This window comes from Canis aureus, chromosome 6 (genome assembly GCF_053574225.1).
Source record: "Canis aureus isolate CA01 chromosome 6, VMU_Caureus_v.1.0, whole genome shotgun sequence".
Lineage (NCBI taxonomy): Eukaryota > Metazoa > Chordata > Mammalia > Carnivora > Canidae > Canis > Canis aureus.
In genome coordinates, this window is record NC_135616.1 from 71,392,183 (window position 1) to 71,404,509 (window position 12,327).

Sequence of the window (12,327 nt, forward strand, 5' to 3'; positions counted from 1 at the left end):
TTTCAGGAGGACAGACACTACATTTTATCATACTTGAGGCCATTCAACTAATATCCACATCAACTACTATATATCCACTAATCAATCAACTAATTATATATAAAACTAATATGTCTCTAATAGGCTAATAAACAGTCTACAAATCATAGTATCTGAGTATCTTTTAACAATGTCTCTTAAGACAAATGGTATATAGAGGAATTACATTCCATCAATATTTCTCATTACCATAATGTTTTGATAAGAATGATTATTCCAATAAAAATAATAATGATGAGAATGGATAATATTAGGTGTTTATTAGGTTAAGCATCATTGTTGGTGCTTCACATATAATAATTCTCACAACTATTTTGTGAAGTAAGTATAATCAGTTCTGCTATAACCTGACATATGCATTCTCCAAAATCACCCTACTAGGCAAAATCGTACAACTTATAGGGAAACAGATTCTGGGACCCAACACTGGAAAACATTGTCAATGACACATAAAACAAGATAGGAACCTCATAAAAATGATAGCAGATTTATGCACTCTAAATAATAAAGAAATTTACAAATGCTACAATAAAGATGGTACTTTACCTTGGAAAAGATCTGAGGTTGCTTATAGAAGGGTCAAATATTTGCAGCTTGTGAGTTACTGGGAGGTGGTTGAAGGAGGGTTATTTGAAATCAGATGAAAAATTTTAACACCAGATATGAATGTGTATGGTTCGTAACATATAATGAATTGAGGGAGCTGGTACACAACTGAAGTGTTTGGACATGTATTCAGCTAGGTGCCATTTTTCACTGACAAAAATCAAATATAAGCAAATGCAAAATTCACATTATACTCAAATTGCTCCCTAATATATCAGTCGTGTTGGAACAAATTCATGTTTTCAAAATAAGCATTATAGCAGAACTGACGCTACTTTTACTGTAACCATTTTACAGATGTAGAAGGCAGGGCACAGAGAAGTCAAGAAACTTTCCCTAGGCTACAGATACTAGAGGAAGAACCTGAATCTGAACTATGCCAAGTTTTTAGTATATGTGCTGCTGAAGCGAGCACCCATGCCAAGTTTTTAACTACTATTCAACTAGCAATATTATTAATCTTTACCTAGAATATTAAGGGGTATGATTTTTATTTGTTCATTTGTTTACTTTTTCTTGGTTTGCCTTTTTTTTTCAGTATGAACAATCAAATATTTATAATGAGATTTGTGAAATTTTTTCCTCAGAGATCTTAACACAGCTAAAATGTAAAAATCTACATTGGTTCAAATGTGGTTAGTCAGCCATACAAAGGTAAAATGTAAATTCTCAGTCTTTAAGGATTTCATAGATTAATGGGGAAATAAAGAAATATAAAGGATAAATGCTGAAACACCTAACTTATACTTGGAGGAAGAGAGAGAAGAGAGCATGTGTCTAATATTCATGGGTTAGCAGGCATGGGTAATGGAGAAAACAGGGTCAGTTTTCCAAAGGAGATGACACCTAAATTTAGTTTTAAAGGATTAACAAGGGGGCACCTGGGTGGCTCAGTGGTTGAGCATCTGCCTTTGGCTGAGGTTGTGATCCTGGGGTCCTGGGATCAAGTCCCGCATCAGGAGCCTGCTCCCTCTGCCTAGGTCTCTGCCTCTCTCTATATATCTCTCATGAATAAATAAATGAAATCTTTAAGATAAAAATAAAGGATTAACAAGAACTAAGCAGCTAGGCATGGTTGGGGCAGGAAATGGCTTTCCAGACAGAACAGCATGTAGGAAGATAGGAAAGCAGTTAGGCTGGGCCAGAACAGAGAATTTTGTTTTGTTTATTTAAAAAAAAAATTTTTTTTAAATATTTTATTTCTTTATTTGGCAGAGAGAGGGAGATGCAGGCTTCTCACTGAGCAGGAAACCCAAGGCAGGGCTTGATCCCAGGACCCTGGGACGACCTGAGAGGAAGGCAGACACTTAACCAACTGAGCCATCCAAGTACCCATGGAGTAGAGAATTTGAATTCTGCCTAAAGACATTTTTTTAAAAAAAGATTTTATTTATTTATTTATTTATTTATTTATTTATTTATTTATTTATTTGAGAGAGGGGGGTAGAGAGAGAGAAAACGTGTGTGTGCACGCAGGGAGGAGCAGAGAGGGACAAGTAGACTCGGTGCTGAAATGGGAACTAACGTGGGCCTCAATCTCACAACCCTGAGATCATGACCTGAGCTGAAATCAAGAGTCAGATGCTTAACTGACTGAGCCACCCAGGTGCCTCAACCTAAAGACTTTTTAAGCAAGGGAGCAACATAACCATTATTTGCCTTTTAGAATGATAATTCTACTAGTAATTTGGAAAATGGGATAGAATGAAAAAGATGAAAATTAATTTAACAATCCAGATGAGGACTTCAATTAAAAACAGTAGGAATGAAGTAATCATGGTGGTGGCACACAGACATATAAAAGAAATAACATGGAAGCAAAATTAAGATGCGTTTGTAAACACTTGATGGGCAGAATTAGGGAGAAGGAGGAATCATGGATAACTCTCACCACTGGTTGAGTAACTGAGTGTATGTGGTGCCAATCACTGCAACAGAGAGTGCAAAGGAAGAACAGATAACTAGAGTGGGTATAGGAGAAGTCAGTTTGGACACTGTCTACGAAATGTGTCTGGGATATAAAAGTAGTAGAATTTGTAAACCCAAGAGTGCGAACTTTTACTATGTCACACATCAAATGACTAATCAAGAAAGGAGTTTAAAGCTTTAAAGAAGATCCTTTATAATAAAAATAGGCTATAAGTAAGGTAGTAGTGTAAAGGATAAAGTAAGACTACAGATGCCTGGGCACATTTTATTCCCATGTTATTTAAAAAGACTGAGCAATTAAAAAAATTTTAAACCTATGTTTCAAAAAAAAAAAAAGTCATTCATACATCAACACTGGGTTTTCCTTGGTTTTAATGCATTAAAATAACATAATCCAATCTAACTCATGTATCACTTTCAGAGACAATGCAACTGGAAATATTTTTGCCATTCTAGTGGATATTTCTAAAAAGCAAATGCCTACAGATGCTCCTACATCTTTAAGAGAAAAAAGAGGAGAAACAGACAACCACAGTTTTCCCACACTGCAGAAAAGCAATTAAAAATCGCCTTCAAGAGTTTCAATGTGTATTGTAACACAGATTTCACTCCTTCAGTTTGCTCACTGACTTCTTAGATTACTTGATTAGAAGACTGTTCTCACTGCTGGCTAACTGCTATTGGTACTTGGTAGGCTCTACATTTTAAAAATCTGTAAACAACATTACAAACTATTCCATGTCATTTAATTTTGTGCTGAACAGTCTTCAATGGACTTTTAAAAATAATACAGTATTTTAAATGAGTCTCCAATTCACTTGTCTTTCTACCATAATGTTGCTTTCTCCAACTTTATCTACAAATGATCTAATTCCAAATAGATTCAAGAGGAACCCAAAGACTGGGACTCTTCCTATAACACCAATGACCATATAAAAAGAAGCCCTTAAACATAATAAAGAATCCATAAATTTCTAAGATTATGCCTATCAAAGGCCAACCAACAAGGACTACAAATACACCACCCAAGAAAAACCCTGTAACTTTCATTTTAGGTTTCTGGAAGAAGAATCTGAATGTTCTTTGTAAACCAATTACAAAAGCCAAGCCAGCTACAAATCAAACATTTCCAATAGCCAGCAGTGCTTTGTCAAATAAGAAAATCACTCCAAAGGACAGGAAAGACACTCCATATTCTGTTAATCCCATTCCAATTTTCTGGGTGTCCATTAAGAAGATCATGGTTGCAGTGGTGAGGGCAGTAGAGACAGAACCTCAGGGTGCCCAGGCCATGAAGCAAAGTCAGGAGAAAAGAAGCTAGGAAGTAGACCAAGCAAGAGACGCCACATCTCCTGGAAAGACACAGCCATCTCTACCTCCACTTCAAGACCACTCGAGCACCCCCCTTTTTTCAAATATATGTTCCCTTTTAAAAAATATTACAGGCAAAGTGTTTTATAAGTTCTCTAAAAAGGAGTGCTGTAGTTTGAAAGACGGGAGTTGGGTACACATTCACTGTTCAACTAAAGGCCAAGCATTCAGTCAAAAACATACTACATATATTAGAGAGCCTGGTGTCCTAAAAGTCAAAGGAAAGGAATTTCAAGAAGGAAGAAGGGTTGTCAATGTCAACTATTACTGAGCAGTAAGAGATTCAAGAGAAATAACAAAGAAGAGGGCATGAAATCTGACAATTTGTTAATAAACTTAATGATAGTTTTTTCCAGGGGTAGAATTGGGATGGTGTGTGGGGCAGAAATTAGATTGGAAATGTAAGAAAGCAGAGGAAGCTAATATGGTAGATATTTATTCAAGAAGTTTGTTGAAGGGACACCTGGGTGGCTCAGTGGTTGAGCGTCTGCCTTTGGCTGAGGGTATGTCTCTGTGTCTCTCATGAACAAATAAAATCTGAAAGAAAGAAAGAAAAGAAAGAAAAAAGAAAGAGAGAGAGAGAGAGCAAGCAAGCAAGCAAGCAAGCTTGTTGGAGAATAAAAGAGAAATATAGGAGCAGTTTGGGTGAGTAACCAGGGTCAAGAAATAGAGAAATCTGAATGTTTCGGATAGAGAAAAACTACCTTGTTCCCACACTATACTGCTGCAAGACTCTTACATTTTATATATAGTGGTATAATATTAACTCTTAAGGACACAAATTGTAATACCTAAGCAAGCATGATATGCTAGGCTGAGGATGCACAGTGTAATTCCTAGAGCAACTACCAAAATAAAAAATGCAAAAAGATACAGTTGAAAAATATAAATAAGATGATGCTACATCTCTCTTTAAAACCCTTCAGTGACTTCCTAACTCATGATGAATTTTAAATTTCTTAGCATGGTCTTCTTATCAATTCCTGCCTATCCCTGCTGTAACCTGCTAAAGGCAAGCAGAACTTAATGAAGAACTTCAAGATGAATACTGATATTTTAAGAAGGTAACATGGACAACAATGTGTGGCATGGAGCTGCAGCGAATGTGGATAGCAAGGAGACTCAACAAGATAGTTATTGTCAAATAAGAGGTTATTTGACAGAGTTATTGTCAAATAAGGAGCTGAATGAACAAAGGTAGTAGTGATGGGATTAAAAATGAGGAGACTGATTTAAAGAAAATTTCTCAGATAAACTTACACAACTAGGTTACCACTTAGGTTTGTGTGTACTGGGGGATGTAATAATGGCAAGGGATAAATTAAAGAGGATTCTCATGTTTCAACAAGGAACAGAGGAAAATAATCTTTCAGGGGTTAGATGAGATGCCTAGCAGGGAGATAGAAATACAGCAATACAGAGCTTGAGAGGAAAAAGTCACAGGCTGAGAAGTAGATTCAGAAGTCACAGGACACCCGGTGGCTCAACGATTGAGCATTTATCTTTGGCTTAGGGCGTGATCCCGGGGTTCCGGGATTGAGTCCTGCATCAGGCCCCCTGTGAGGCCTGCTTCTCCCTCTGCCTGTGTCTCTGCCTCTCTCTCTGTCTCTCATGAATAAATAAATAAAATCTTTAAAAAAAAAAAGACAGAAGTCACTGCATATAATGTAAGACTGGTTGATGCATACCAAGAAAGTACAGACATAGAAGAGTAGCTAGGTCTAAAGGATAGGAAAAACAAAAGAAACCGAGAGAGGAAAAGATGACCAAGAAAGGCCAGAGACCAAGAACAACCATTAATGAGTATTTTCTGTGTGCTAGGCACTGTTGTAAGCACTTCTCATATACTACCCTGTTTAATTCCTCCCAAGCATATTATTATCCATACTTCAAGATGAGGAAGCTAAGAAGAGTTAACTAGCTCCCCCAAAGTAATACAGGAACTAGATGATGTAGTTTGAATTAAAATTATGTTCACTGACCCTAGATATTGACTCTTAACCATGATTAATCTGTTTATTATGATGATATATTTATAATACCACAGCAGCTACTATTGGCAATAATGATGAGGATGAAGAGAGCAGCCATTATTCCCTGAGCACTCAAAATGTGCCACACACTGCTCAACAATCTGCAAGTAACATCTCAACCACTTCCTAACAACCTGCAGGAGAAGGATGATTATTTTATCCTCAATTTTATAGATAAAAAATTGAATATCAGAGAAATTCCATGATTTCCCAATATCATAGAGCTAATCGGTAGCAATACTGGGATTCAAATTTAGACTAGACAAAGGAATCTCTGAATTTGGAAACAAGGTAAATTTTAAAGAATGAAGCTTACAGAAGTGGGTGGCTGAGAAAAATCTGTAAAAAAACTCATTTACTGGGCAGCCCAGGTGGCTCGGCGGTTTAGCGCCACCTTCAGCTCAGGGTGTGATCCTGGAGACCTGTGATCGAGTCCGTGTCCAGCTCCCTGCATGGAGCCTACTTCTCCCTCTTGCCTGTGTCTGTGCCTCTGTGTGTGTGTGTGTCTCATGAATAAATAAATAAATAATTTTTTAAAAAACCCTTAAAAAAAAAAACTCGTAAAAAAAAAAAACTCGTTTACTAAGGTTTTAAAAGTGGATAAACAGAATAGACAGAATCATTAAAAATATGATTCTTATAGAATACCTGACGTTTTAAAGAGATCAGCTCCATGTCCAGTTGCCGCAGGATGGTGTTGGCTGCATTGGGACTACAGGAAACAGCTACCACATCTTCCTGGGTTAAGTACATGCCCTTAGGTGGACGGCACTTAGATCGCTGAGAATGATGGCGATGTTGTAAACTCTGATATTCTCTCCTTCCAAGTCCAATCTTGCTAGTTTGGACAGGTTGTTCAGTATTACCCTAAAAGAATAAAGATACATGGTTTTCAGGCATGTATAAACTGAAGACAGTCTATAACTGGAAGCATCTGCTACACTAAGTACACCTAAAAAATACTTCTAACCAATGACATTATGTACAAGTACACACATACTCACACACTGCGCTTATCAACTGGGGGAAAATAAGCACACAACATAATGTTTTCTCGATTAATCCACTCAAATGTTTGGTTTCTATCCCGGAGGACTACAACAAATGAAAAAATAAGTTGGACTCTAAACTATTCTTGTTTGCTTTAATATGGAATATATTTTCCCTCAGCAATAAAGAGTCAAAAAAAAAAAGCTATAACTTATTAAGTGCAGATTTTCAGGAAAATTAAAAAGGGGCAAATTAGGAATTCTAGCAAGTGGCAGATAACACTTCATTCTCACTTCAGAGATGGTGAAAGAGAACTATGCCTCTAAAGATTAAAAAGGACACAGAATTATCTTAATCTTGACATTTCTAAACTCTAAATCTATCTGTGAATAAAATGTGAATTTGTATTTTGAAAGAGGTTAGGACAGTTTGAATAATAATCACCATGAACTCTTAAGTAGGATTTCATTATTATTTGCAATATTCTTAAAGTGTGATATAAAAATACAATGTCATTCTGTGTTTCTGAGACAGGAATCCATTTGAAATGGTGCCCATTAGGTTGAATGGCAATCTAATTTCAACTGATTAGATTTAATGCTCCAATTCTTTAGAAAAGGAGCTCTGAGTAAAAGTCATAAAACAACTGTATAATGAAGCATAATCCACTTCACTGCTTAACACCTAACTCAAAGCAACACATGGCAAACCTGATGTTCAAAGAAATTCCTCCCAGTGTAGCACTCCTAAAATTGCCAGACCATGTATTTTTCTTTAAAACATCTTTAAAAATTTAATTCTGAAGTGGGAGGGAAGTGAGAAAATTTCTGAGACCAGAAATAATGAGAAAGCAGGAATCCAAGGACCTAAGTGAGTATGCAGGAGCTGGCATTTGCCAAAGGCCCAGGCTTCAATGAACAACAGGTGTAGGTCACAGGAGACAAAGCCAGACTTTTAGAAGGATAGCTATCATTGTGCAAAGTAGAAAAAAATGCTCCTGTCCTGTTGAGAAAGAGGATGATTTTTTAAAAAGATTTTATTTATTTTAGGATTTTATTTATTTATTTGACAGAGAGAGAACACAAGCAGAGGGAGCAGCAGGCAGAGGGAGAGGCAGAAGCTGGCCCCCCACGGAGCAGGGAGCCCAATGGGGGACTCAATCCCAGGACCCTGGGATCATGACCTGAGCCAAAGGCAGATGCTTAACCAACTGAGCCACCCAGGTGCCCAAGAAAGAAGATGATTAAAGAGAGACATGGCTATCTCATCCTTACCTGAATGAAAAGGAAGAGAAACCCCCCAAATTCTTCCCTGAGAATCTGTCATCACAGGCCTACATTAAAGCTGGTTTGGGGACTAAATTTATATGAACTGTCTGGCCTGAAAAATTCCAAATCAGAAATTTAAAGTGTCTCAGGTTTAGGGCCTTCAAACACTTAGCAAAAGCAAATGCAAAGAGTCTCTAGAAGAATGCATTTTAAATCCAGGTCTCAAAAATTTTCCACGAATATGTTCCAAGGAAAATGAGTTCCCAACCACAAATTGCTAAACAAGTCCCATGAGTGAGAGACAGCAGAAGCAAACAATAGAATTAGATCTGCAAAGACTGCAGATACTAGAATTACTGGATAAAGAGAATACAATAAATGTGTTACATGTGCATAAAAAGATAAATGACACAATTGAAAATATGGAATATTCTTTTAGGAGTCTATCAAAACTGACCAAGCAGATATGCAAAAGAACCAAACGGAACAACTAGAAATAAAAAAATATTATACATAAGATTAAAAACTCAGTGGATGGGTTACTTGGCAGATGAAACAGAGCTCAAAAGAACAGCAGTGACTTAGAATGTATATATGATAAAAATGACCACAATGCAGTACAGAAATATGGGAAGACAAAAAATGGAAAATGAGTGGTTAAGAGACATGTGAAGCTCCATTAGACTTTTAAAAGCATTCCCAAAAGAAAGAATAGAGAGAATGAGGAAGACACAATATTCAAAGAGGCAACAAGTGAGAATTTTATAGAACTTAAGACATAGGATTCAAGAAGTACAATGAATGCAAAATTAGTTTACAAAACAAAACAACAAAAACAACTCCACACTCAGGTACATTAGTTATACTCACTAAAGACAAAGAAGAGACCATAAAAGCAGAGAAAGAAAAAGACAAACTGCCTGTAAAGGAATAATAATTAGCCCGGCAGCAGACCTCTCTGCATGCAGCAATGACAGAAATCAGAAGCAGCAGAATATCATCTTCAAATAACTGTCAACCTAGGATTCTAACACCAGCAAACCAGGGTCTCAAGAACAAGTGAGAAACAGACATTTTGGATATACCAAAACTATTTATCACTAAATTAAGTTGTACAATATATACTTCAGGAAAAGGGGAAGTGATTTTTGAAGAAAGGTCTAAGATTCAAGAAAGAAAGATGAGTGAATTTTAAACATGTATGTAAACACAAATAAACAATGACTATACCTCTGAGCAATTTTAAAAAACAAGATGTAACTAAAACTGGACAAAAATACCATATAAATCAGGAGAGTAGTGACTGAAGTCAAAGCATTCTAAGGGCCAATATTAATCAGAAAGTCATTAAAAATAAACAAACAATATTAGACTTTAAGTTAAGTAAGTGGGAAAAAGGGGTGCCCAGCTGGCTCAGTCGGTTACATGTCTGCCTTCAGCTCAGGTCATGATCCCAGAGTCCTGGGATTGAACCCTGCATCGGGGTCCCTACTTAGTGGGGAGCTTGCTTCTCCCTCTGCCTCTGTCCGCATGTGTGCTATCTCTCTGTCAAATAAATAAATAAAATCTTAAAAAAATAATAACAAAAACAGGAAAAACTTCCAGGGTACACAATAAGAAGACAAATATAGAAATATTCCAACTAAAAAAAAAAAAAAGAAGAAATATTCCAACTAGTAGAGAATAAAAAAGTGGAATGGGAGATAAAGTCTTAATGCAAAAAAAAAAAAAAAAAAAAAAAGAGAGAGAGAGAGAGAAAAGAAAAGAAAAAAACAAGGCATTAAGGAGGGGAAAACTAGAAAAGGCAAAAATACATATATCAGTGATCATGACCAATATATAAAGGGACTAAAGTCTCCAGGTAAATTATAAAATCCTACCTTTTTCTTCTTATAAAGACACACACTTAAATTGGGAGGTCATAGAAATGTTGAAAGAAAATAACAAAAATATGCCAGGCAAAAATTTAATAATAAGAAAAGATGGCAGTTACATCAGACAAAATGATTTTTAAAGCAGAAGACATTACAAAATACGTTAAAAATTTTTGAGACCTCGGTTTAAAATGCATTCTTCTAGAGACACATATTGATAAAAGGTTCAATTGAATAGCAAAATAAAAAGTTCTAGACTTCTATGCATCTAATAACAACAGCTTTGAAATAGAGTATCACTTCTCCATTAATTGATCAGATAAACAACGAAAACCACATCAGCAAGGCAAGCAGTAAGAGAAAATAGATTTCAAATACAGAGCTGACGAGCTCTAATTAACAGACACATGCAGAATCCTGTAACTGAAAGAGTATATATTCTTCTCAATGGAAAAACATTTATGGAAATTCTGTATCCTAGGCTTGTAGGTTTTAAAACATGTTATCAAAATCCTCAACATTCCAGCAACTGAGAAGCGAGGATTTACATCCCCTCCCCTTGATTCTGGACCAACTTCAGAACTCACTTATAACCCACAGAATGCAACAGAAGTGATATTGAATAACTTCCAAGGCTAGGCCAGAAGTGGCTGGGTAGTTTCCACTTACTACATTCAGAATGAATGCTTTGGAGAAAACCAACCCGTGGTAAGAAGCCAGATTACTCATGGACCACCAGGCTAGAGAGGAGTGCCAGCTGACAGCATATCAACTACTACCACTCATGTGAGTGAGCTGAAAAGCTTCAATTACCTTCCAGCTGATACTGAAACATTAAAAAAAAAAAAAAAAAAATTCTCTCTAAAATTAGGAATAAGGTAAAAATATTTGTTATCATAACTTCTTTTCAGCATTATAAAGATGAATTTAACTAGCTAAGTAGGGGAAGAAATAAAAGGTATGTAAGAATGAAAAGAAATAAAACTATTATTTTCAGATAACATAAATCTCTTCACAGAAAATGCAAACTTACCTACAAATAAATTACACAAAGGTTTCTTTTCTCCCTATATGTATACCTCCACTTTTCTTGTATATGTAGATTCAACAGAATATCTATTACGGCTTTTTTTTTTTTCTAGGAATGGATAAGCTTTAAGAGCAAAAGTCCAAGAACAGCCAACTACTTACTCTTTAAAAACCACCACCAAGCAGGGGGAATTAACCTAGCAGCTATCAAGATTTATTATAAAGCTACACTAATTAAGACTTTGTGGGACTGACGAGGGATATTTAACTGATGAGGAGCAGAATAGACAGTCATGTGTATATAAAAACCTCATGTATGATAAAGCGGACATTGCAGACCAGCTGAAAGAGATGAACTCACTTCCATATTAGAAAACAAAAATAAAAATGGATTTCTACCTCACAACATAAACAAACCTTAATTACTGAGAGATCAAGGACTTAAGTATAAAAAGCAAAATTTAAAGCTTAAATTAGAAAATATAAAAGAACACTGAAATTTAAATCTGTACAAGCTTCTGATGTAGCTATTCATCATAAGCATATAAAGAGAGTAAAAATATAAACCACAAACTGCTAAAAGATATTGCAACACATTTAACTAAGGGATTAGTATCCAGAATGCATAAAGAATTCAATAAGAGAAAAAACTTTTCTACATTCTGTCTTTAAGACAAAAAAACAATCCTATAAGAAAGGAGGTAAAAAACAAGCAAACAAACACAAATAGCATTTTTTTAAAAGACACAATAGACAATAAACAGAATCTAATGAAATTGAGAAAACGATAGTACCATTTCATATTACCAAATTTGTAATCTATTAAAAGTCTGATTTTAAATAAAAGCGATTATATCAAGTATTAAAAAGAAGTAGATAATAACTACTCTCATGGCCCAACAGAAGTACAACTGACCCTTGAACAATGCAGGGGATGGAGGCATTGACTTTCCCTGCAATCAAAAATCTGTTTATAACTTTTCACTCCTCAGAAACTTAATTATTACTAAAAGCCTACTGTTACCAGACACCTTACTGACAACACATATCAACACATTTTTTGTAGCCTGTATATACTACATACTGTATTCTTATAATAAACTTAGCTACAAAAAAGAAAATGTTATGAAGAAAATCTTAAGGAAAAGAAAATAACTATGCAGTACTGTACTTACTGAAAATATCTGC

At 35.6% G+C, this 12,327-nt stretch overlaps 1 protein-coding gene and 1 pseudogene across 5 annotated transcripts in view; both read right to left on the bottom strand.

Moving 5' to 3' along the window:
* RCOR3 (REST corepressor 3) overlaps window positions 1-12,327 on the bottom strand; it is a 53,198-nt gene that overhangs the window by 20,240 nt on the left and 20,631 nt on the right. For all 5 annotated transcript variants that reach the window (XM_077902200.1, XM_077902203.1, XM_077902202.1 and 2 more), the window contains exon 8: window positions 6,627-6,845. In XM_077902200.1, the coding sequence (XP_077758326.1) occupies window positions 6,627-6,845 (219 nt within the window). The remainder of the gene's footprint in view (window positions 1-6,626; window positions 6,846-12,327) is intronic.
* LOC144315330 (vesicle transport protein GOT1B pseudogene) lies at window positions 3,372-3,816 on the bottom strand (annotated as a pseudogene).